We start from the raw sequence: 26,958 nt of genomic DNA, 5'->3' as shown, positions 1-26,958 counted from the left end.
GAATAAATTGGATGAACATGGTTTGATAACTAGGAATGAGGCAAGGCTAGTAGCCAAGGGCTATAACCAATGATAGGGTATAGACTTTGGTGAAACCTATGCACCAATAGCAAGGCTAGAGGCCGTAAGATTACTACTTGCTTATGCTTGTGTTATGGGTTTCAAGTTATACCAAATGGATGTCAAAAGTTCTTTCCTAAATGGATACGTTGAAGAGGAAGTTTATGTTTCCCAACCTCCAAGCTTTGAGGATCATAAACATCCAAATCATGCATACAAGCTTAAGAAAACTCTTTATGGACTTAAACAAGCTCCAAGACAAGGGTATGAGAGACTTACCAACTTCCTTCTTGAACAAAAGTTTAAGGAAAAGTTGATAAAACACTTTTCATTAAAAAGTCCTCTCATAACATTTTACTTGTGCTAGTTTATGTGGATGACATCATTTTTGGTTCTACTAACAAATCTCTGTGAAGATTTTGTGCACAAGATGCAAGGGGAGTTTGAAATGTCAATGATAGGGGAGTTAAATTACTTTGTTGGTTTCCAAGTGAAGAAAATGGACCATGGAACATTTCTTCGTCAAACAAACTGCAAGAAACTTCTCAAAAAGTTTGAGATGGATAAAAGCAAGGAGTCTGCAACTCCTATGGCTACTAATTACTACCTTAGTGCAGATGAAAAGGGAAAGACAATTGATCTTAGTTCCTTACTTTACTTGCTTGCAAGTAGATCGGACATCATGTTTAGTGTTTACATGTATGCATGCTATCAATCCGGTCCTATGGAGTCTAACATCTATGTTGTAAAAAAGGATTATGAAATACCCAAAAGGCACTTTAGATGTTGGCCTATGGTACTCTAAAGGTGTTGAGATTTCTCTTTTAAGATACTCAGGTTTATACTTTTTAGATGTAAGCTAGATAGGAAAAGCACCGGTGGCACTTATCATTTGTTAGGTAATGGCATAATATCATGGAATAGTAAGAAACAAGCATGTGTTATCTAATCTACGGCTGAGGCAGAGTACATTATTGTGAGGAGTTGTTGTGAACAAATCTTGTGGCTTAAACAACTTTTTTGACTTTGGATTGCATTTAGAACACATCCTTATAAGATGAGATAACACTAGTGTCATTAGTCTCACTAAGAATCCTATCGTGCATTCTAGGTCAAACCATATAGAGATTAGGGGTGTCAAAGTGAGCCAAAACCCGGTGAGCCAACCCAGCTCACCATGGGTCTAGGCCGGGTTGGGCAAAAAAAAAAATACAAGTTTTGCAGTACTGAGATAAAACAAACCCGACTCACTTAACCCACAGGTTAGGTGGATTTGAGCCGTGTTAGGTCGGGTTGGCTCGTTAAACACACCTAAGTAATAACCCACCATTAATAATAGAAATTATAGTTATACATACTATTATATAATAGAAATTAGAAAGGAAGGGTCTTGAATTTTAGGGTAGAAACTAGAAAGAGAACACACGCTACATCTTCACGTCTACACGAGAGAAGAAAGAAGATGATAATTTTGCAATTCCCACCCTAATCGTGTCGCACTACCCACTTCTGGTGTCGTTGTGATGCCCAGAGTGCTCGATTGCTCGGTGTAACACCCCATTTTTTGTAAAATAAATTAAAAAGGGTTTTATTTAAAAATAAATAGAGTTTTAGAAAATAATGAGGTTTTTGTAATTAAATTAATAAGGAGAAATAGTTTTATTAATTAAAATAATGGTTTTAAGGTAAATAAAATAAATATGTGTTTTTAGAAAATAAAAAGGATATTTTATTTATTCATTTGATAGAGAGTAAAATAGAGTTCATTTTTATAAAATAATAAAATAAAGTAAATAATAGACTTAAAGTATCCTAGCTATAAATAGAGACATATTAGGTCAGTTTTTATATTTAGGATATGTTTCTACGTTGTCTCTTCCTCCCAAATTTGTTTTCCCTTCTTCCTTTCACAAAATCTTCTCTTTTTCTCGCATACATTCAAAACTATTTCTATATAATTGCGATCCTAGACTCGTTAAATGTTGGATCGTCCTGAAATTTTAACATGACCTTCGAAACTCATTTATGCACATTCTCATCATCGGGATTTGCAAAATAGTGTATTTAGAGAGAAAAATGCCCCTCACAAGGAGACAATGAAATTGAGACTCCAATCCATTCTCCTTCTCTCTAAGACTTGAAAACCCTAGCAGAGCAACCAAAGGAAAAGCTTGAGGAATCTTAAGGAACTGCTAGAGACGTCGTTATCACTGTTGGACTATACACGTGAGCCCGTTTAGAGGTAAGGGATGAGTTTATCGCAATTGGGATTAGAGTGAACATGTGTAGGGATCCTTAGAGCATCAAATTGGGGTTAATTTTGGGGTGTTTTATGTGTTTTAATTCCATTTGTACAATGATAACTACGAATTGATTGTGTTTGATGGACCAATTGATGTCCCGATGTGAAATTAGGGTGAAATTCATATGTTCTTGTGTTGAGTGTGAACCCTAGAAATTGGGCCTTTTCTAATTAGCATGAATTGATGAAATTAAGTAAGGAAAGATTTACTGTAAGAGGGAGTGAGATATTGATTTTGTATTTTCCCCTTTTCATGTTTTTTAGGGTTTTTTTATATAGTTTGGAATTAATATTATAATTGAAATTGACCAAAGATTCCTAGTAGATTGTGTGGTGTATTCTTAGATAATTTATATGAATTCATGTATACTTATTTTTACATTTATATATACATATATGTGTTTTAAAAATATTTGAGATTAACTCCGGTAGATTTGCTTTCTACTTTTTTTTTATATTTGACTTGTTTACTTTTTTGCCTTGTTTCATGTTAGTTACATGTGTGTGTGTGTGTGTGTGTGTGTGTGAATGTATGGTAAAGTGTTCACATAATTATTTGGAATTGGTGCATCGAAAGCTTACTTTGAAATTCATATAGATTTAGCTATATATTTATTTATATTAATATTTGATGTAAATAATATTGTAGTGTTGTTATAGTACGATTCTGAATATTATTCAAGTGTTGGAGTTTGAGAATATTATGCTTAGATTTGATGTACATGTGTATGTTGTACCTTATGAATATTGTTATGAATGTTATGAAGATGTATAAATAAACATGAGGCATAATGACATATCATTTTGGGATTATGAAATTGTGATTGAGATTGAGTATAAGTGGCAAGTAGAGCATGTATTAATATGTGGGATACACGTGAACATGTGATGGTAGATTGCGACATTGTGAGATATTAAATTGTGGACATGGGATATGATTGTGAATAAGTGTGTGGTTAAAGTTGGAGTTTGAGAATATTATGCTTAGATTTGATGTGCATGTGTATGTTGTACCTTATGAATATTGTTATGAATGTTGTGAAGATGTATAAATAAACATGAGGCATAATGACATATCGTTTTGGGATTATGAAATTGTGATTGAGATTGAGTATAAGTGGCAAGTGGAGCATGTGTTAATATGTGGGATACACGTGAACATGTGATGGTGGATTGCGACATTGTGAGATGTTAAATTGTGGACATGGGATATGATTGTGAGTAAGTGTGTGGTTAATACTTGATGTTATATTTCTTGTGTTGTGAGTTATGAATTATACAATAGCCCGACTGGTGTTTAGCTTGAGAAAAGTGTTTATGCGCGAGGTGTTAAAAAGAAAGTGTAAGGTTCCAAGTTAGGAACCTGAGGTGTTAAATTGTAGCGCAATGTGTTAAAAATTTTTGAAAATAAGTGTGAGGTTGTGGGTATTGTATAATTCATAAGCAGTGTCTGCATGCAAAAGTTATTTTAGGGGTTGGACTTGAATCAGGAAGGTGAGACCCTAACGGATTCTTCGAAGTCTTGGCCTTAGGGGTAAATACACTTGGTTTGAGTGCTCCTTTAAGCCTATGTTGATCCCATATGGTTGAAGCATTCTCACAAAACAGAGCGACCCTAACTGGTCACCTTATGATTTTACTTAGTGAGAATGACCTGACATACTCATTGTGTGACATATCTTGTTATGTACTCATAAGTGCCTTGGTGTTGTTTTTCACTAACATGGTACCACAATGCATATAGGCTTAAGTCTTAGTATAATTGTTGCATAATACCTGTGAATTGCTTATTATTAAAATGGTGAGTGTTGTTATGTCTTGAGTTGAGTGTGTGATTCATGTGTAATGTGGTTGGTGATTGAAAAAATGAATTTTAAATGATAAAGTGGTGAAGTGACGTGGATTGTATTAAGTTGAGCTATGTGATAAATATTTCTATGATGTATTTTTCTTATGTCTTTGTTTATTCATACTTTATTTAGAAATGTGATAACTCATTTCCTATGTGTTGTTTGTGTTTGGATCCTGTGATAATCTCGAACCTTGTGTTCGTGGGAGCAGATGACTAGGTGGATGACTTTAAAAAACCTTGTGCTAGAGGATGCTGAGACACAAAGCTCTGATAGGATGTAACATTGGGGTATGGGTTTCTGTTTCAATTGCATGATGCTCTAAACATATTATTTTGCTTTATTTTATTCCGTTGCTTAACTTGAGTTCTTTAGTAAACTTGGACGACCTTGTTTTGTTCTGGAGATGTTCTTAATAAATTTTATTTAGTAACAGTGAAGCGAATGTGATCCTTTTACCCACGTGGATTTGTTTACATGATTTGAATAAAATGGGTTTAATTAAATTCTGGATTTTTATATATTTTTCTTATTTATATGTATTTCGGGGTAGAGGGTGTCACACTCAGTGCTCGTGTGACCCTTTTCACCTGTCCCTATCCCTGTTGCTGTGCTTGCTCAACTGCTCTACTCAGAGTCAAAGTACATCGTGACGGAGCAAGGCCGCGACTAGTTCACTACTCCGTCAATCTGTTGTTGTGCTTGGCCTCCCTTTGGCACAAATCAAAAGGTAATGTCTTGCTCTCTATTGGTTTTGCCACACATTTTTTTAGTGTTTCAGAAGGTAGTGTTGTTACTATTTTTCTTACTAATTATACAAATTGCCCATAATTTTTGTCCATCTATTAGATAGTTTGCATCAATTAGAATTATCTTATTATTGTTTTTGACTTGAAACTAATTTTACATGAAGGTTCAATGCTATTAATACATGGGGGTAGAGGGATACCATAGTTAGACTATAGGAACATTACTGCAGCAACGAAAGTGAAGGAAAATTAGTGCAACAACGGAATATATGTTTTTGGTCTTCACATTATTGTTTACATGAGTAGCTTTCAACTGATATTTTCCATCTTGTAGGAACATTGCTACAGCAATGAAAGAGAAGGAAAATTACTGCAACAACTTCAAGGCCACCTCCACTTCTTATTATTGTTTAAATAACTTTGGTCTTCGGGTGATTCAAGCATATGACATTAGATTGTAGGAATATATGATTTTGCCCTCTGCTTTTGTTTGTTGGAAATTTTTCCTTGAAGGTCTTTTGATGGGTTCCAATTTTACAAATTAAACTCATTATGTGCAAGTATAAGTACCAACCTACATAGAACAAACATTATTCAAATGAACTAATATTTTTTAATTCTGAGTTTAGTCATAAAAACACATGTATTTTTCAATGCTTCCAAATGTGGAACTCTATTTATATGTTAGAAACCATTACACACAGGTTTTGGCCTAAAAATATTAGAGTTGGAAGTTATACAGTGTTAGTTGTTGTGTATGCTATAGTTATATAGAGTTGGAAGTGGAGGTTACTCTATTGGTTCATTTGTGAAACAAAAATCTATTAAAAGGATTAATTTTGTTATATTGAAGATATTTTTAGGCCAAATAAATCATGAATTTTATTAAAATATTTCATAACTCCTCGATTTTGGCATACCCAACAAGATAGTAAATTTTTCAGCTAACAAGGTAGAGACTAGAGAGTAACCAATCAATTCAAAGAATTTTATTTATTTGTGAAGTTGGTTAGTATTCCCCCAAACCATTGTCATTGTTTCTATTGTCATATTAACTATCATTGTTGCATTGCCATGGCAAATGGTAATCCATGATTTGTATTGTTTCTAGGGTGCCTTTTATCTCACTTAAAACTACATTTTCGCAATATGAAATATGAAACTATCCATCAAAGAAAAACAAGTTTCAATGCAAGCAGCGGCAATGATGGTGGTGATGAGTGCATAGAAAATGAAGAACCCATGGAGAATGATCCCCTTGAGGATGGATGTGATGAACATGAAAATACAAGTAAGAAAGTTAGGATTTGTACATCTGAAGTTTGGAAGTTTTTTACTAAAATTGGTGTAAAAGATTACAAAGAAAAGGCTAAATGCAATGTGTGCCGAAAAGAGTATGTAATTGGTGGAAGTAAAATAGGGACTTCAACACTAATCTGCCATTTGAAAAGAAGGAGTAGTGCTTTCGCTAAAAATCAAGATGTGGATTGTATGATAATTGATAATTTGGGAGAGTTAAGGGCTAGGGAACTTAATAACAAACATGTTCGTGAGCTTATAGTAAGGGCTACCATTGAGCATGATTTGCCATTTCAATTTGTTGAATATACATGGATTAGGGAATTGCTCTCATTTAAATCTCGATGTCAAGCATGTGTCTAGGAATACAATAGTGTCTAATGTGTTGAAATTTCATAATGAACTCAAGGAGAAATTGAAACATGTCATGAAAAAGTGTCAACCAGATTTGTGTTGATGGTTGGACTGCATGACCCAAGAGGGATATATTTGTTTGACAACACATTTTGTTGACAACAATTGGGAATTGCAAAGTAAGATTCTTTCTTTTTGTAGACTTGAGCCTCCACATACTGGTGAAGAAATGAAAAATAAAGTGTTTGAATGTTTGACTCAGTGGGAAATTAATAGAAAAATATTTTCCGTCACATTAGACAATGCTTCTTCCAATGCTTGCAAGAAATTTTAAGTAGTTAAGTTTGCAAGATAGCTTGTTGTGTGATGATGAATTTTTTCATGTGAGGTGTTCTGCCCATATCTTAAATCTTATAGTTCAGGAGGGCTTAAAAGTGGTTGAAGGAGCTTTAAAAAAGATTAGAGACAGTATTAAATATGTGAGAGCTTCATATGCAAGAAAAATAGTGTTTGAAGAGAGTGTTGTTTAGGTGAAAGGTATTGATACTAAGTTGGCCTTGAAGTTGGATGCACCCACTAGATGGAATTCTACTTTTGCCATGCTTGAAAGTGCTCTTAAGTATTGTCGAGCTTTTGGTATTTTCACCATTCATGATAGACACTACAAATATTGTCCATCAAGTGAAGAGTGGAAAAGAGCTTAAAAGATGTGTGAATTTTTTAGGCCACTCTATAAGATTATCAACTCGATTTTAGGTACATATCTAACTTCTAATTGGTCTTACACCCTATGTTTTCTCATAGATATTTTAACTAATTGTTTTAAAAATTTGTTATTTCAGGTACTTGTTATCCAACTTCCAATGAATATTTTATGCGAGTATGAAAAATTGAGTGGTTGTTGCAGAAAAAACTCAAAAGTGATGATAATTTCATGATTAAAATGACGGGGAAATGATGGAAAATTTTTGCAAGTATTGGAGGGACTATTGCGTCATTCTCTCAATTGCCATGGTTGGTTCTTGACCCACAGATGAAACTTCAAGCACTTCAATTTTATTATTCAAAGCTTGATCATATTACTTGTGAAGAAAAAGTTGGTGTTGTAAAAAGCAAGATGTACAAGTTTTGATGAGTATGTGAAAGTAAGTTCCACTACATCGGGTGCATCAACAAGTTCTTAGCTTGTTCCTCCAGTTGAACAAGATTTCAATTTAGAGGAAATTGAAGGGATGGAAGAATTGGATCCATGTGTTGTAAGTTAATTGATTTGTTAATTTCTTATATCTTGTGATAATCTAATATCTTTTGTTTATTAATTTATTTTGCATGTGTTATAATGTCATTGGAATATATATAAGTTATGTGACTGAAAATGTTAATAATGTGAATGGAAAGAGTGAGTTGGATCTTTATTTGGCTGAGACACCACTTGAACCAAAGTTTTATCCAAAGTTGGATGTTTTGAGCTATTGGAAGGACCGCCAAGACTGCTATCCATATCTTTGTAGGTTGGCATGTGATGTGTTAAGCATTCCAATAACAACTATCACTAATGAGTCTGCATTTAGCATTGGTGGTCGTGTGCTTAACAAGTATCATTCTCGTCTTCTTCTAGCCAATGTTCAAGCATTTATTTTAACCCAACATTAGTAACTTGGTTATGAAGAATTGGGTAATATATCACTTGTTAATACCCTATTACTACTTTACTTTGGAGAATATCATTTATTGGCTAAGCTTGACATTATTAATTTTTTTTTATTGTAGATGAAGATAATGGTGATGTTGAGAAGATGAACTTGTCCTAGATTTCACAATTCATAGCTCCAATGTTGTTAATGGATAACAACAATTTCATCTTGGCATTTTATGTATTTGAGACAATTTTATTAAATGCTCTAGTTGTTTAGTAATTTCAATTATGTATGTTGTCTTGACAATTTGGTATTATAATGTTGTTGAACTATGATTAAGACTAATGTTTGGATTTAAGACTTTTGAATGATATTTTATGCATTTGAATTGAGACATTTGATATTTTGATTTGAATTATTATTTTCATGATTATATTAGATGTTTAAATGGTTATTTAATACATTTTTCTATTATTTGTATTTATATTTGAATCATTAGAATGTATTTGGTTGAAAAAATGTCACTTTTAAAAAATAAGAAAATGTTTTTAATTTTTTAAAATGTCATTACAATTTTCAAAGAACACTTAGATCAGAACCAACTACGAATTCAAATATTTATCTAATTCTTAATAATAAACATGTTATAGATTCTAAGACCTTTGATAATTGTTCTAGGTTGTATATCTATGTCTTTTGCTTTCGTGTAAAGAATAAAGAATACTGAAATAAGGACTGAAGATTAAAATCCCAACACCTCATGCTTTTTGCTATCCTCCCTTTTTTTACTAATGAAACTTTTTGGGCTGCTGGTTTGGCAGTTCAGTGGTGGAGGTGCCAACGAAGTTGGGATCTTCATTCCTATATGTTCTTGCTTCAGCAAAGTTTGTTTTTTTTTTTTAAAGGAAAAAAAAGAAACATATGGACACTTATGGCCCTGACACTGAATCTAACAGTCTTCTAAAGACTTGACTCCATATTGTGAAGTTATTAAGATTCATGAGAGGACTGGCTTTCCAGTTTCCATAGACAACAGTTCAGATCAGTTGAAGAAGTTTGATGTAATTGATAATTGCTCAGACCACCACTTTTATGAAGAGGGGAAAGCATTGTCATTATCTCATGTTATATAAATTGCGACATCATCACTTACATTCGAAGTATTAGAGCTAAATTATTTTTCGTGTATTTGTTTCTTTGTAGGTTAAAAAAGGTTAGGTGAAGAAGGTACAACACAACAATAGTGGATCATTCTGGAGAAAAATCTTCCAGTTACACATATCATCTTATTTATTTTAAGCCATATTATTTTATATACTTTGCAGCATATATTGTTATACAATGGTTAAATTCAAGCTACAAAAATTTGGATCACAACAGTCACTGGTCCCTGTCAATATATATGGACTGGGATTGATGATGCTTTTAATTCCTTTATTTTAGAGACAAGTTTCAAGTTAGGAAGACTATGACCCTTAGCTTGAGTAGATTACTGCAAAATGGGAATTAAATTATTGATTGCTATAAAGATGAACAAAAACTTGTCAGAATTCCATCTTTCAAAGGTTGGAATCCATAAGTTTAATTGAAAGTAGTATGATGCAAATTCGTAAGCTTTGTTGGCCATTAACATTTAACCTGCAATTGATCTGAAAATGAGTAGTATTAACTTTGCAAAAAGGGAAATCTCTGTAAGTATACTGTAAATTTTTATCACACCTTTCTGCAAAATTGACTTACAATTTTCTTTAGCACAAACAGAAACTATTTATGAAGAAAGAATGTATCTCATGGGAGCTGCCATTGTTGGAGCATCTAGGACACCTTATCATGATGGATTGTTTTTCTTTAACATACGTTTCCATCCAGAGTATCCCAGAAAACCACCTAAAAGCTGAGTGTAGTTTTGGTGTGCTTAATTTTTTTTAATTCTTTTCGTTTATGCGCTTGGTAACTCCCTCCACGTAGCATTTAGCATCCTTACAGAGAAAAAAGCTGCATATTTGTTTCTGAACATAAGGTGGAAGGCATCAAGTCAAGAACCTTGTCAAAATTTGTCATCTTAAATGCCTATATCTTAAGAAAGATAGCTCACTTCAACCAAAAGAGATATCTTTGCCAAAGGGATTGCTAATTCCCTTCCCAGGATCACTTTGTTTTACAAGAGACTCTCCAACCAATATCTACAAAAAAGAAGTAAAATAATGAGTCCGGTAAGAGTAAAATAATGTGAAACATCTGTTGATTGTTGGTTTACTACAGGTGTTAAAAAATTTGCTAAATATTTTCAACATATAACAAATGTTAGATAGTTGTGATAACCTGAGTAATGATCTTATATGCTAATGAAATTCAACTGCTGTTTTACTCAAATTATTAATAAAATTGCAACAAACAAGATTGCAAGTAGATGGTGGCATGAGTAATTTGGCTGCCACCAACCTATCTTGTACCATATTTTTAGTATCTCCGAAAAATCCTGTTAGTACCTAGGTCTCTATTACAATTTTTTAAAACCTGTCACATTTTTGTGACTAACTCAAATACAAGGGATTTGGAAATGTCATTGGGGCTACTGTTAGGATTGGGAAGAAGTTGAATCTTTCAGTTACCATTTTCCAGGTGTTTAGAGTAGAAATGAAATTGTCAATACTCCAACTTCGATCTTTCTTGTCTTGCAACTCGAACTGTGTTTGTTCTTACTCCACACTCGGTTTGTGGAGGATATTAAGGACAGGAGTTAGTTAGTCTCTTATATTTTTTCCCACAAGTATCCTCCTTCATAGTAAATTCTGATCGAGGAATTCTCTCTTGTATCGTATACATATTTGTTTGTTGTTATATTACATAAGATCATTCATTCATTAATTGACTGAAGCACACTGTGCTGATCTTATATAAACAAACAGACACTGTCGTATATTTATCACACGATTAATTATTATGGTTAGTTATTTCAATTAGTAAGGTTCTTGAGCATTTTCTAAAAGCAAAACAGATCGTAATACATGAAAGATTACATTTGCTTCTAACGTCATGGTTCTTTCATTAAATATATTGGATGTCATACTTAATTTTCCAATTATTAGAGCACTTTTTGACCAAAAGTGCTACTCACACTAACAAATTCAAACACACCATCAGTCTCAAACGTTTAAATACATAGACTTATTATAATAATGTATACAACCAAGTAGAAGAAAATAAAGGTACTTATATTGTACCACAAAAATAAGAGGGATAAAAATTAGAGTACAATAATTTTCTTTTTTCTCAATAGGTCATCTGCAGAAAAAAGATTATAACACACAAAAACAAAAAGCAGAAATAGCTCAGAGAAGCTAACTAGCAATTATCTGGAGGAGTGAGATTGCACTTTGCAGGAAGTGAAGCAGCAAGAGTTAGATCAATTCCTAGAAGAGGCAACTCTGATGAGTTCTTGTAAGAGCAAAGGCACTTCAAGTCAGCACCATCCAGAGCCTTGCAGCAATCAGGGGATGGATCAACTGGGTTTGGCTGAGTCACTGAGGGCTTGCAAGCCTCCAATCCATCTTCATCCATGTTACAGAGACTAAGACCTTTGGATCCTTTCCACATAGAAGAAGCCATCACCACCACCACCATTAATAGTGCCACAAACTTCTTTTGTTCCATCCTTGATCAACACAATGTACCACACTACCACTGATCTCTTTGAAACTCAATCGAAGTTTGATGACTTGTGGGTGTCTTTCCTATTTGTGGATCTATGATTTTGTAAATTAATTATAAATAAGGGAAGAACTCTAAAATTGACCACATGTTATGGACCCGTGAACAAGAATTGGCAGCATGTGGTGTCACGGGTACAATTTTTGTGCCATTTTGATTATTGCTATATTATAGTACGTAGGATTTCTAATCATACATTGGTCGTGGAATTTTTATGTGGGGTCACAATTTTCAATGAAATTTCATGTTTCGATATAGAGTCATTACTCAGAAGCAATAATGGAGGGAATCAAAAGCCAAACTACTATTTCCTTCTTCAAAAGTTAAATTACACTTAAAAGATCCTTTTAACAAAAACAATTATCGTTTGTAGAATTGTCATCGTTATTTTAGACTTAATCTAATAAAAATTAATACTTAGTATAACATTTAGGGTGTGTTTAGTTGTGAGGAGAAAATAGAAGATAATGAAGAAAAAAGAAAAAAGAAAAAAGAAGACAAATAGATAATAGAAAAAATAGAATGAAAATAGAGATGGTTTGATTGGCAAAATAATAATAAAAGAGGGGGAAAAAAAGTAGAAATAGAACTATAAGATGTATGAAAATATATTTTTACCCTTAAAAAATTAACATGTTTTTCATTCTTTTTAACTGAAATTCAATAGCATGAAAGAGGTGACTGCCACCGTGTCCGAAGCACCGCACTTGCTTGATTGTTGCTCTTGCCTATGCCACTTTCGTCACTCACTACTATTTTATTTTGTTTCCATGATTGAATGCAAATAATTAGGAGCAGTTATGAATTCAATTTTTTCGGTCATTACTTCGATGGACCACTTACGAACTATGTATCCTCTATATAATAGGGCTTATTTCTTTCTTCCCAGTAACTATCGTTGGTGACTACTATTTGCCACCGCCGAAGAGGATTTTCGGTGACTACATTTTATCTTTTAATCTTTTTTTTTTTTTTACCCAAAACCAAAAACTGTTCCAACGCAATCATTAGATCAATTTTGTTTCTATGCATCTATTCACAACAAATCTACCAAACCTCACTTTAACCGACCACTAAAGGTAATTTCCGGTGATGGCATTTTTTTCACCCTCCTTACCTCCATCCTTTCCCTTTTCTGTAGCGTTTTTTCTTCTTTCTTCTCCTTTCCTCTTTTCTCTTTCTTCCTCCTCTTTCTCACGCCCCTAATCTAGGGTTTGTTGTTTAAATACAGTCCGACAATGCATTTCCGGCGAAGAGGCACTGGCAATCCAGTTGCAATCATGCATGTGAGTATGTCTTCGAAGGAAGCACCCTTCGATATGCCAAATAACTTCAACGCGTTCTCCACCAGCATCTCGATCAGCGCACTAACTCATTTGGATCGGCGCCACCATCCTTCGCCGCGATTGACGATGCATTCCATAAGCGTGGATCTCATATGCACCTTATGTGGCACACACTGGATCCAAGTTTTACCCACTGTTGAAGCTTTGGTACCTGAGCATGACGGTGGTGGAGGCGTGAGAAAGAGGAAAAAAGAGAAAGGAGGAAAGAGGAAAAGAAGAAGAAAAAAGACAAGCGGAGAGTTGCCGCAGCTGGGAATCGCCTCCAGTGGTGACTAATGGCGACGAAGGAAGGGTGGTGACTGCTGAAGGGATTTGGTGATGATGGTCTAGCATAAGATTGTGCATCCTAGATTGATCTAAGGGTTGAAACTTATGGTGCATAATACACCACTTAAAATGGTGGTCCATGGCCTTCAATTTAATGTGTGAATCCCATTAATTCACTCCAACTAAAAAAAAAAGGAGAACACATGGTGCTTCCCTCAACAAAACATTGGTTGAACATATCTATGCAAAAAATGGTGTCTAAGAGAATAGATAGGTAGATCTCAGCAAAAACCAGCATTTGAAAGAAGAAATTAGAAACAGAAAACACAACACCTAACAAAGAAAATAGATCTCAATATCGGACTAAATCTGTAATGTGTCAAATGTCAACAAATAGATCGGACCAAGCACACTAAGTGCGGACTACGACATGGAATCCTTTTTTGCTATAGATCTTGGCGAGCTGGAGCAATCATGCAACCAAGTATCCGACAATGGGAAGCATGGTTTTAATAGCAAGAAGGGCAGACGTCGATGAGGAGGAGGAGGAGTCCTGGCAACTATAGTAGACGCATGTTCTCACTACTTGAATATATAAAGTTGGTCTAGTGGTTGGGGAAGGGTGAAGGGAAAAAGGACGGGGGAGAGATCGCATGGTTCGAATCCTCCCAAACGAGCATTTGTCAATAAAAAGAATGTCCTCACCACTTCCAATGACAACACGAATTAAGATGGAAGGAAATATAAGAAAGAAGGAGGACAATATAGTAAAATGTAAAATTTCTTTGCAAATCTTCTCATCTTAGAGTGCAAGTCTAAAGTGGAGGATCCCATATATTTTTTTTTAAAATATATAGGCACCTCTTCTCAATCAAACCACTCTAATCTATCACATTTTTTGCCTGTCTTTCTACCCTTTCTCACTTATTTGAGCGCAACCAAACAACCACTCACTTTCTCTACCCCGATATACATATTTATATAATAAAATACATAAAAAATACGGAATTACATAAAATGAGATTTTATTCAATGAACATAAAAGAATTCACATGTGTAAGAGGTTCACATTCACTTCAATATTACCAAATAAAATGTGTCAGAAACATTTTTGGCTCAAAACATCATGTAATTAAACAAAAACTCATGCCCCAATGTCACATCCTATTAGAGCATTGTGTCCCGACGTCCTTCAACACAAGGTTCCTTAAAGCAATCCACCTAGTCATCATAGGATCCAAACGCAAACAACACACGAGGAGTGAGTTATGACATTCCTAACTAATAGAGAGAAACAAGACAACATGCAGATATGCATATCATATCAACAAAATACAACTTACTTAAACATAACTCATGTCATCTCATCACTTGTCGCGTAACATCACATATCATTCATTTTCACATCATTCACTTACTCAAGGATCAAAACACAATATCGCTAAATCGATCATTATCGATCAATACACAAGTGTTATGCAACAGATACACTAAAACTCAATCCTATATGCAATGTGGTACCATGTTAGTGAAAAACCCCTTTGGGTGCCTAGGAATACATAACAAGACAGACCACACACACTAGTAAGTTAGGTCACTCTCACTAGGAAAAATCATAGGAAGATCAATCAAGGTCATACTATTTTGCGAGAGTACTCCAACCATGTGGGATCGACACATGGTTAAAGGAGCACTTAAACCGGGTGTATTTAATCCTAAGGCCTAGACTCCGAAGAGTCTGTTAGGGTCTCTCCCTCCTAATTCAGGTCCAACCCAAAAAACATTTTAGTATACAGACTCTATCTATGAACTTATAAAACACACGACTCCTCAATTGTCTTCAAAATAATTTTATCTTGTGATTAAACTCGTCAGGTCCCCACAGTGGTTCCCATCACAATACTCATAGCGTATTAACTCGTCGTTCTTAAAGGGTCTTATAATCGTGTGATTGTACAATTCATAACTCACAACTCAATGCACACAACATCTCAATGCACACATATATTACAAGTCATTACATACTCAATTTATCACATACACTCGGTCTCAATTACAATGGTATAATACCAAAGTAACATGTTATCACACCTCATGAATCATATACACTTTACCTGTGAACTATGCAATACACACAACTACTTAGTTATTTTCAAAATCATTTTAACTCGTCATGCCTCAAAGTGATTCAATTCGTCGGGTTTCCACAGTGGATCTCATCATAATACTCGTCGCGCAAAAACTCGTCATCCTTAAAGGGTCTTATAGTTGTGTGATTGCACAGTTCATAGCACATAACTCAAAACATACAACATCTCAATACACATGTATCTCACCATTCATCACAAGATCAATTTGTCACTCACAATTTCATAATCTCAATATAACAATTTATCATGTCAATCTAGCAAATCTTGTCCAAAGTATAAACAATTTTAACAAAAATATTTCCCACAACATGGGGAGTAAAATCCCTCCAACAATTTCACACAATCATATAGGAAGAATTTCAATACAATAAATATACCAATATAAACCCTAATTTGGTCCTCTGAGGATCCCTATACATATTCATTCTAACCTCAATTACGATAAATTCATTCCTTGCCTCTAAGCGGGCTCACGGGCATAGTCCGATAGTGATAGTGGCATCTCTAGCAGTTCCATGAGACTCCTCAAGTTTTTCCTCTGATTGTTTTGCTAGGATTTCCAAGTGTTACATAGAAGGAGAAGAGATTGTAGCCTCCATTTCACTGTCAATGTAAGAGACTAATTTCTCTCTACAAGAACATTATTTAATAAATCCCAACGGTTAGACTGTGCGAACATGAGTTCCAAAGTTCACATCTTATAACCATCCAACGGTTAACGAGTTTGGGATCATAGTTTTACTGGAATAGGTTTGGATGTATGCGGGAAAAGAGAAAGCTCAGTGCGAGGGGCATTTCTTCCATCACAAACATTATTCTAAAACTCCCAATGGTGGTTGTGTGTAAAAGTAAGTTTCAAACCTTATGTTCAATTTTCACAACGATCCAACGGTTAACGTGTCTGGAATTATCATTTTACTGAAACAAGATTGAGTGTATGCGGGAAAAAAGAAAGGATTTTGTGAAGGAAAAAAGACAAAACAGATTTGAGAGGAAGAGAGAGTGTAGACACGTGTCGTAAAAGTAAAAAGTGGCGTCTCTATTTATATCTAGGCTACTCTAGGCCTGTTATTTACTTTATTTTTCTTCTTTATTTTATCATTTTATATAAAGAAAATCTATTTTACTCCATGTCATATATGAATAAATAAAATATTTTTTCTCTAAAAATATATATTTATTTATTACTTTAAAACTATTATTTTAATTAATAAAATTATTTCTCTTATTTATTTAATTACAAAAAACTCATTATTTTTCTAAAATTTTATTTATTTTAAATAAAATTATTTTTAATTTATTTTATGAAAAAAACATGAAATATTACACTTAGGGTCTACACTAACATATGTTTTGATAATATATATTAATATTTTAGTATACTAACAGAATTGTTTCTTAATGTAACACATCAAACTATTAACGATGACCCTAATGTTTATATAACTTTAATTTTGATAGATAAAGCTTATACTAATAAGTAATTTTAACTCTTGACAACTTTTGTTTGTTTGTAAATAACATATTTTCTAACATATTGGATTGAAACTTTTTTATTATTAATCAAAATTTATTAGAAATTATAAAATTATAAAAGAGTCTTTTAAATAAAAAGTAAGACTTTGTGATTTTTAATAAATTTAGTCAATAATAAAAAGTAAGTTCGAACAAATATGTTACTCATATTTTTTTTTATTTTAAATTATCTCTTGCAGTTTTAAACATGAACTCTCCACATCCTTTGGATTAAAGAGACATCTAATCATGCATGTTTGGGAGCTGGTAAAAACATTTCTTGAGGTCAAAAGTAAAATTGTAGCATTTGTTTCTTTTATGTTGTGTGGACTTAAGTGATGTAGGTTTGTTATTCCAAGTGAATATTTTGATTTTATATATGTGGACGAGAGTAAGCGAGTTAATTTGTTGTAAGAGGCCAGCTTTTCTTAGTCATGGAATGCTGACTCAAGGTATATGACCACATATTGGTATAAATATTATCTTATACAATTTAATTTTAGTACAATGTAATTGTAAAATTTTTATTATTGAATTATGTATTGACATTTTTTTATTTAGGCTTAGTACTCAATTTGTTCCTCAAAGTTTAATAAAATATTCAATCGAGTCCCCATATTTTAAAAAACTCCAATTAGGTCCTTAAATTTTTAAAAATGCATCAATATTGTCATTTCTGTCAATTTAGACTAATGCCATCAAAAAAGTGTTTTTGTCTCTCTCTTCTCCTTCTTTGTATCAACGTTGGTGACCCCCCACCTAACATCATCGCACCACCTAAACCCACCTATAGGAATCGAGATTGTCGGACCTCATCTATCGCTCCTCTCTCCTACTCTTCATATCTGCTTCGTCCAACACCTTCTCATATCCATGGTGGCATCAACCAGATCTAGTTAGTAAAGGTATGTCTTGCTCTCAGAGAGAGGAGAATGCCACAGTAGCCAAATATGCTTTGCCCAACACCTTCTTAGTCTTGCCTATCCCATTCTTTACCCGTTAATGGCAATGAAAGTGTTGTTTTTGTTTACATTTGGATGAGTTTTTACCATGGATACGATACAATTTCTCCACGGATGAGGACAACAAAATAATACCTCATATAGGATGTTTTAACTAGTTTTTACACATATATACATTTATCCCCCAAAATATTTAAAATTTGTGTTACCTCGCATATAAATAAGCTACATACAACATTGGTTCTCCTATTTGTCAAATTTACAATTTTTGTCCACTGTTTTAAAATAAAGATATTTGGTCCATCAACTAAAATTCTAAAAGCCGGTAAGTCAAGTTTCTCAATGGAGATTAATCATCAACAAAGTTAGGGGATACTTCTCACCAATGCCATGGTAATTAAAAAATCTAAAGCTAAATAATGTTATAAGTTTAGTATTTGAATAAGAGAAGATATAAAGTACTTGTATATTTTTAATTCAAGTCTTATTATCAACTATTACCTCCTTCTCATATGGTTTAATGTTTAAGGTTGTTTAAGGTTATTGCATGTGGATTAAAGAATATTTAAGGGAACTAAAAATTGTTTTATATAGATAAAATTGTCCTTATCTTTGATACATGCACATGCACAACTAGTAATGGATATTAAATAAAGACATATTTAAGAAAAAATATTAGACTTAAAATTTCTAAAACATCAATTGCTTTGGAAGAAAAAAAGCTAAAACATAAAAAAAAATGGGAAGGGGTAGTACTCACTGCCCTTTCCTTTTCTACCCACTTCCCTTATTTTCCATTTCCTCTAACACTCCTAGTATTTCAGCATCATTCCCCTCACTAAACATACCAATCTTTTTCACAAACACTCATACTTCCTTTATAGTCTTCAACGAGCTTTTATTAATAATCGTTTGATTCTTCCATTAAATAGTGCTACCTGAAAATAAAATATTACCTTGTTCATGAACAGTTCAATGATCTTTTAGAGCTATTTATGTCTCTTGCCTTCTCCTTTAATATCCACCTATTCTTATTTCGTCCTAAGACTCCCCAAAAAATCATCCTTTATATATTTTGGAGGCTAACTAATTTCTTATAGTTAATATTAGCATAGAATGCATTTGTTTTCTTTAATTCCTTCAACTTTTATTTTTATTTTTTTCAATCTGTATCATGAATATCTCCTTCAATTCTCTTAGATAAAATATATATTACTATTATTAGAAAAATTAGGTAATGGACGAAACCAAAGGCCTAAAGAAACAACTAAGCAACTACAAATCTTGGAGTCGCAATGCCTATACTATCATATAACGCAATTGCCTTGAAAAGGCTGGAGATTCCTCCAAAATCATCATTGTAACACCTTCTACTCCAACATGCATATAAAAGGAAAAAAAATACATAAAATGGGGAATCTAATTAAATCAATTTTATTCAATAAAATCGTAAGCAAATCTATGTGAGTAAAAGGTTAACATTCACGTTAATCACCAAATTAAAAAGTTCTCAATTAAGGATATGAAAACATCTCCAACTCAAAACAAGGCCGTCTAAAACTCCAAATAATGAACTAAAGACTTGTCATGTAAAACAAAATGATAAAAAAATACTTGTCTAGAACTTCATGCAATTAATACAGAAACTCATGCCCCAATGCCACATCCTATCAGAGCATTGTGTTCCAGCATCCTCTAGCATGAGGTTCTCCATAATCATCCACCTAACCATCTACTCCCATGAACACAAAGTTTGAGATCACCATAGGATCCAAACACAAACAACACACAGGGAGTGAGTTATCACATTCCTAACTAATAGAGAGAAACGGGACAACATAAATATACACATCATATAAATGAAATATAACTTAATTAAACACACCTCACGTCATTCCACCACTTATCGCATAACATTACGTCTCAACACTACACGTCTCATACATTTTCACATCATTCACGTACTCAAGGATCAAAACACAATATCACTCAACTAATCAAATATCGATCAATACACAAGTGTTATGTAACAAATATACTAAGACTAAATCCTATATGCAATGTGGTACCATGCCAGTGAAAAATCTCGTCAGGCGCCCAGGATTACATGATAAGACAGACCACACACTGGTAAGTCAAGTCACTCTCACTAGGTAAAATCATAGGGAGACCAGTCAGGGTCACGCAGTTTTGCAAGAATGCTCCAACCATATGGGATCAACACATGCTTAAAGGAGCACTTAAACTGGGTGTATTTACCCCCAAGGCCTAGACTCCGAAGAGTTTGTCAGGATCTCTCCTTCCTGATTCAAGTCCAACCCAGTAAACATTTAGCACATAGACTCTAACTATGAACTGTACAAAACACACAACTCCTCAATTATTCTCAAAATAATTTTAACTCGTCGTGCCTCAAAGTGATTAAACTCGTTGGGTTGCCACATTGGATTCCATCACAACACTCATTACACATTAACCTGTCACCCTTAAAGGGTCTTATAGTCGTGTGATTGTACGGTTCATAGCTCACAACTCAATGCACACAACATCTCAATACATATGTGTCATACCCTAATTTCGTCTGGGGAGAATTGTTTGTCGACATGCGGATTTTTGCCAGTCACGTTGAGATGCTTAAAGCCAATTGTCACACGATTCATAAGATTTCGTGACGTTTCGGAAGGAAGTGATAAAAAAAACTCAAAATGGGGGCAAAAAGATCAATTTAGGGGGTGTTCTTCAGCCCTGGGCCCATCTAGGCCCATTAGGAAGCTTCAACATGAAGTAACCAGCTCACCTAGGCGAGCATGTTGCTTCTGAACTAAGCCACCAACTCGCCTGGGCGACAAGCTCCTCCCTTATTTTAGCTATAAAAGGGCGTGGGAGGCTGAGGGGAAGGGGTTTAGCACCATTGGTATTCAGATTTCACTTAAAATTAGTAAGGAGAAGAAGAAAGAAGGAGAAAATCAAGGTCGAGGTGCTTCTATAATGCTTCCGTGACATTTTCGTGAACGTTCTTCGCTGTTCTTCATCGTTCTTCGATCTTCAACCGGTTAGTTTTCAATTTCGAAGCTTTGAATTCATTCTATGCACCCTTAGGGGTCCATTCTTGCTTTGTATGTTTTCATCTTCATCTCGTCTACTTTCGGTACTCTTTTTCTTAGTTTTAAGTGAGTTTCGATCGATTGTTTAAGCCGTCATCTCACTTAATCAATGTTAAAATGAAATTTGGCCAATCGTTTGTGTTGTAATCTCATTTAATCGCCTTTAAAATAAAATTCAAACCGATCGTTTATGTCATAACCTTAGTTAATCATCAAAAAGGCAAGTTTCAACCGGTCATTTACTTTGAAAATTCTCTTTTAATGAGTTGAGAAATAACCAAGTGAAACTAAAGCTAAAATCAACTCACAAATCAAGCTTTTGCCCCCCAAAAGGTCAATTGAAGCCATTTCAAGGTCCAACACCTTAAACGATCTTTTTACTTTTATAGGTTAAAATGAACCATTTAAAAGTCTAAAATCAATACCTCGCGTAATTTTCTTGCTTTCTCAAAGAACTACGTAGGTCTGAGTTCCTCATCGCAATTGAGGATACGTAAGCCCCGCTTTTGTCGACCCCAAAAAGATAAAAAAAACATAAAAAAAGGAAAATAAAATAAAATTGAAAGTCATGATTTTGCATATTTGATTAAAGGTTTACGTCCCTTGTGACGGACGCGTGGGGTGGTAATACCTTCCCCGTGCGTAAAAAAAACTCCCAAACCTTTTATTCTTAAAGTTCGTAGACCCGCTTTTGGTTTTTTCTAACGTTTTCCTTGAATAAACGTTGGTGGTGACTTCGCGTATTTTCCCTCCTTGGAAGATGCACCCATGAGTCTTGCGTCGCCCTCTCGCTGAAAGGTAGGTTGCGACAATATGTATCTTATAATTCAGCACATACTCAATTTATGACATACACTCAATCTCAATCACAATGTTATAATCTGAAAACAACATGTTATCACACCTCATAAATCATATTCACATCACACACTATTAATATATACATGGCACAAATAGACTTGACCTATGAACTATGCAATGCACACAATTACTCAATTGTTTTTAAAATCATTTCAACTTGTTGCGTCTCAAAATGATTCAACTCGTCGGGTTCCCACAGTGGATCCCATCACAGTACTCGTTGCACATTAACTCGTTGCCTTTAAAGGGCCTTATAGTTGTGTGATTGAATAGTTCATAGCTCACAACTCAATACATACAATATCTCAATACACATGTATCTCACAATTCATCATATATTCAATTTATCACTTACACACAATCTCAATCAAAATTTCATGATCCCAATATAACAATTTATCATGCTAATCTAGTAAGTCTTGTCCAAAACACAAACGAATTATACAAAAATGATTCTCACAACATGGGGAGTAAAACCCCTCAAACAATTTGACATAATCATATCAAAATCATAGGTTCAAAAACACACACAAAAAAAGCCAAGAACACTCAATTTTATCAACCAATTCGCATCAGGGCATCAATTGACCCGTCAAACACAACAATCTCGTAATTATAATCGCAAATGAAGAATTACAATACAATAAACATCCCAAAATAAATCCTAATTTGATCCTCTAAGGATCCCTACATATGTTCATTCTAAACCCAATTGTGATAAACTCATCCCTTACCTCTAAGTGGACTAATGTGTGTATCCAACAGCGATAGCAGCATCTCTAGCGGTTCCCTAAGATTTCTCAAGTTTTTTCTTTGGTTGCTCTGCTAGGGTTTCCAAGCGTTAGAGAGAAGGACATTGGAGCTTCAATTTCAATATCTGCGTGTGAGGGGGCATTTCTCCCTCCACAGATAGTATTTTGTAAATCCCAACGGTGCGAATGTGTGATAATGAGTTCCAAACCTGGTGTTTAAATTTCACAATGATCCAACGGTTTTGGGAAAGGAAGAAGGAAAAATAAATTTGAGAGGAAGAAACAACGTAATATGTCTCCATTTATTCCTATGGTACTCTCAGCCTATTATTTATTCTATTTTTTTAATTTTATGAAAATGAATTTTATTTTACTCCCTGTCAAATGAATAAATAAAACATCATTTTTATTGTCTAAGAACATATATTTATTTTATTCTCCTTAAAACTATTATTCTAATTAATAAAAATATTTCTTCTTATTTATTTAATTACAAAAACCTCATTATTTTCCTAAAACTCTATTTATTTTTAAATAAAATCCTTTTTTAATTTATTTTACGAAAAATGTGATATTATAATCATATCCTCCTTCATCCTACAAGCTTTATCTGCAAGAGCATCAGCACAGTGATTAGCTTCGTGATAGATATGAACCAAATTAAAAGTCCATTGCATTGCTAAAAGATGTCTAATAGCAGAAACGAGTCTCACCCCTAAGACACACCCTTGCTTACCTTCTTGAATACTTGCAATAACCACCTATGAGTCAACCTGCACTACCAAAAATTTACAACCTTTTGAAAATGCTAGCTTCAAATCTTCATAGGCACTCCACAATTTCACAATAAAAGTTGAACAACTAGCAATTTTCTTAGCAAGTCTTCATAGAACCCCACATCCTACTCCCATCTAATCCCCATGAGCAGAACCATCCAAATTGAGAGTAAGCCACCTTGAGATAGATGGCTGCCAGCAAATTAAAGTCAGAGCTTTGGAAAACCTTCTTGGGACAATAGACTTTGTCATACCCTAATTTCATTCGGGGACTATTGTTTGATGGCATGCAACCTTTGTTTGACCGCTTCAAGGTACTTGGCACTCATTGTTGCACAATACGTGAAGTTCCGAGACATGACGGAAATCAAAAGGAAGCATTGTTATGCAATCCGTGAAATTCCGTAATATGCCGGAAATCAAAAGGAAGTATTGTTATGCAATCCGTGAGTTTCCGTAACATTTCGAAAGCTAAAAAAGGAGTAATTACATGACCCGTAAGGTTCCGTAACCTTACGGAAAGAAAACAAGTATCGTTACGAAATTCGTAAAGTTTCGTAACGTTATGGAAAAAGAATCACCAAAAAAGCAAAGGGGAGTGTATTTCGTAAAAAAAAGGGGTGCAAATAGCAATCAGGCCCACTTGGGCCTTCCATGATGTTCCTCCAGAAGGCTGTTGGTTCTGGAGGAAGCAACCTAGCTCGCCTGGGCGAGCTGGGTAGCAAGCTCCTCCCCTATTTTCCTATAAATAGAGGGAGGAGTGAAGGTGAAAGGGGTTCAGCCCTTCTGATACTTCGGAATCACTTAAAATTGGTGAGGAAAATTGTTTCCGTGAAGAAAATCCAAGCCGAGGCGCTTCCGTAACGTTTTCGTAACGTTTCCGTGGGTGATTTCGCGAAGATTTTCAACCGTTCTTCGTCGTTCGTCGTTCGTTCTTCGTCATTCTTCGGTCTTCAACCGGTAAGTTCCCAAAATTGAACTTTTCAATTCATTCTATGTACCCTTGGTGGTCCCCATTTGTTTCGCGTACTTTTATTTTCGTTTCATTTACTTTTCGTACCCCCTTTTGACGTGCTTTAATCATTTACTTTAGTCATTTTCTCGCCTAATCAAAAAATAAAATAAATTTCCACCGATCATTTGATTTGTAATATCTGTTAATTTTTGTTAAAATGAAATCCGACCGTTCAGTCATGCCATAACCACGTTGGAAACCAAAAAGAGGTAAAATAATAATATAATAATCAAAAAATATCTTTTAGTAAAATAAACCAAAAAAAGCAATCGGACGTTTCTCTTTGGGATTTCTCTTTCTTGATTGAATTGACTAATAACTAAAGTGAAACTAAGGCTAAAATCAACTCGCAAAGTCAAGCTCGTCCGCAAAAAATCACTAAAAAGGATTTTAAGGTTCGATACCTCAGTTTTTCTCACCAAGTAAAAATGGATCATTTTAAGGTCCAGTGCCTTAAAAGGACCACCTTCCAAGTAAAAAGAATCGCTTGATTCGCCCTTTAGAAAGAACTACGTAGGTCTGATTTCCTCTTCGATGGAGGGTACGTAGGAGCAAGAGCCCGCTTTTGTCAACCTCAAAAATAAAAAAGAAATAAAAGTTTAGATACATAATTTCACACAATCCTAATCTAAGGCTGTTGTCCTTTGGGACAAACGTGAGAGGTGCTAATACCTTCCTCAAACGTAAATACAACTACCGAATCTGGAATATTCTTCATGACCGGTTTCCTTCGGTTTTTCCGATGTTTTCCACAAATAAACGTTGGTGGCGACTCCGCGCATTTTCCTCCTTTGGAAGATGCACCCGTGAGCCTCGCCTCGCTCGCCCGCAAAAGGGTAGGTTGCGACAGTTGACGACTCCACTGGAGATTGTTTTTGTGAGTTAGGCCTATTTTAGGAATGTGTGGAATTGTGAAACTTTTGTGTGTGCATTTTTTCTTGAACTGTGTAAAAATAATAAATGCTGTCTTTTCCACATTTTTACACTGCATTCTAAGCACCCACGAGTTTGAGTAAAAAAAGGGGCCATATACCCGGGTTCATGGAAATCTAAGGAGTGCAGGTGGATCTATGGTCATGCTAGGTCTCCAACTTGCTTGATAATAGTGAAACCTCGTAAACAAGTATCGTTACGAAATTTGTAAGTTTCCGTGACTTTACGGAAAAAGAATCACCAAAAAAGGTAGGGGGTGTATTTAGTAAAAATGGGGGTTCAAATAGCAACCAGGCCCACTTGGGCCTTCCAGGATGTTCCTCCAGAAGGCGGTTGCTTCTGGAGGAAGCAACCTAGCTCGCTTGGGCGAGCTGAGCTCGCTTGGGCGAGCTGGGTGGCAAGCTCCTCCCCTATTTTCCTATAAATAGGGGGAGGAGTGAAGGAGAAAAATGTTCAACCCTCCTAGTATCTGAGATTCACTTAAAATTAGTGAGAAAAATTGTTTTCGTGAAGAAAATCCAAGCTGAGGCGCTTCTGTAACATTTCCGTGGGTGATTTCGCGAAGATTTTCAACCGTTCTTCGACGTTATTCGTTCGTTCTTCGTCGTTCTTTGATCTTCAACCGGTAAGTTCCCGAAATCGAACTTTTCAATTCATTCTATGTACCCTTAGTGGTCCTCATTTGTTTTCACGTGCTTTTATTTTCATTTCATTTACTTTCCGTACCCCCTTTTGACGTGCTTTAGTCATTTACTTAAGTTATTTTCTCGCCTAATAAAAAATAAAATAAATTTCCACCGATCATTTGAATTGTAACATCCGTTAATTTCTGTTAAAATGAAATCCGACCGTTCGGTCATGCCGTAACCACGTTGGAAACCAAAAAGAGGTAAAATAATAATATAATAATAAAAAATATCTTTTAGTAAAATAAATAAAAAAATCTAATCGGACGTTTTTCTTTCTTAATCGAATCGACTAATAACCAAAGTGAAACTAAGGCTAAAATCAATTCATAAACCAAACTTTTGTCATCGCCTAAAAAAGCCATTTTCAAAGGTCCAACGCCTTGAAATGGTATTTTCCGCTTTTATTGGTTAAGTGTAGATTTCTAAAAAGCCTAAAATCAATATGTAACTTTGTTACCTCTTTCAAAAATAAAGAAATCATTAATGGTCCAATGCCTTAATGTTTTCTCACTTTTCAAAAGAATCGAAAGATTGTCTAATGGTCCAACACCTTAAATGGCCTTTCCTTCAATAAAAACATATCTTGCAAAAAAGGATAAAAAATAACTTAACCAAAATGCTTTGTT

At 34.5% G+C, this 26,958-nt stretch overlaps 1 protein-coding gene across 1 annotated transcript; it reads right to left on the bottom strand.

The window, feature by feature from the left end:
* Positions 1 to 11,272: 11,272 nt before the first annotated feature.
* Positions 11,273 to 12,012, bottom strand: LOC114397695 (putative lipid-transfer protein DIR1). Its single transcript, XM_028359870.1, has one exon. It carries the CDS (start codon positions 11,903 to 11,905, stop codon positions 11,597 to 11,599), a length of 309 nt encoding a protein of 102 aa, XP_028215671.1. The 5' UTR covers positions 11,906 to 12,012; the 3' UTR covers positions 11,273 to 11,596.
* Positions 12,013 to 26,958: the final 14,946 nt, after the last annotated feature.

The sequence above is a fragment of the Glycine soja genome, chromosome 18 (genome assembly GCF_004193775.1).
Source record: "Glycine soja cultivar W05 chromosome 18, ASM419377v2, whole genome shotgun sequence".
NCBI lineage: Eukaryota > Viridiplantae > Streptophyta > Magnoliopsida > Fabales > Fabaceae > Glycine > Glycine soja.
The sequence above is the reverse complement of the archived record's forward strand: the minus strand, read 5'-3'. Positions and strand labels throughout refer to the sequence as shown.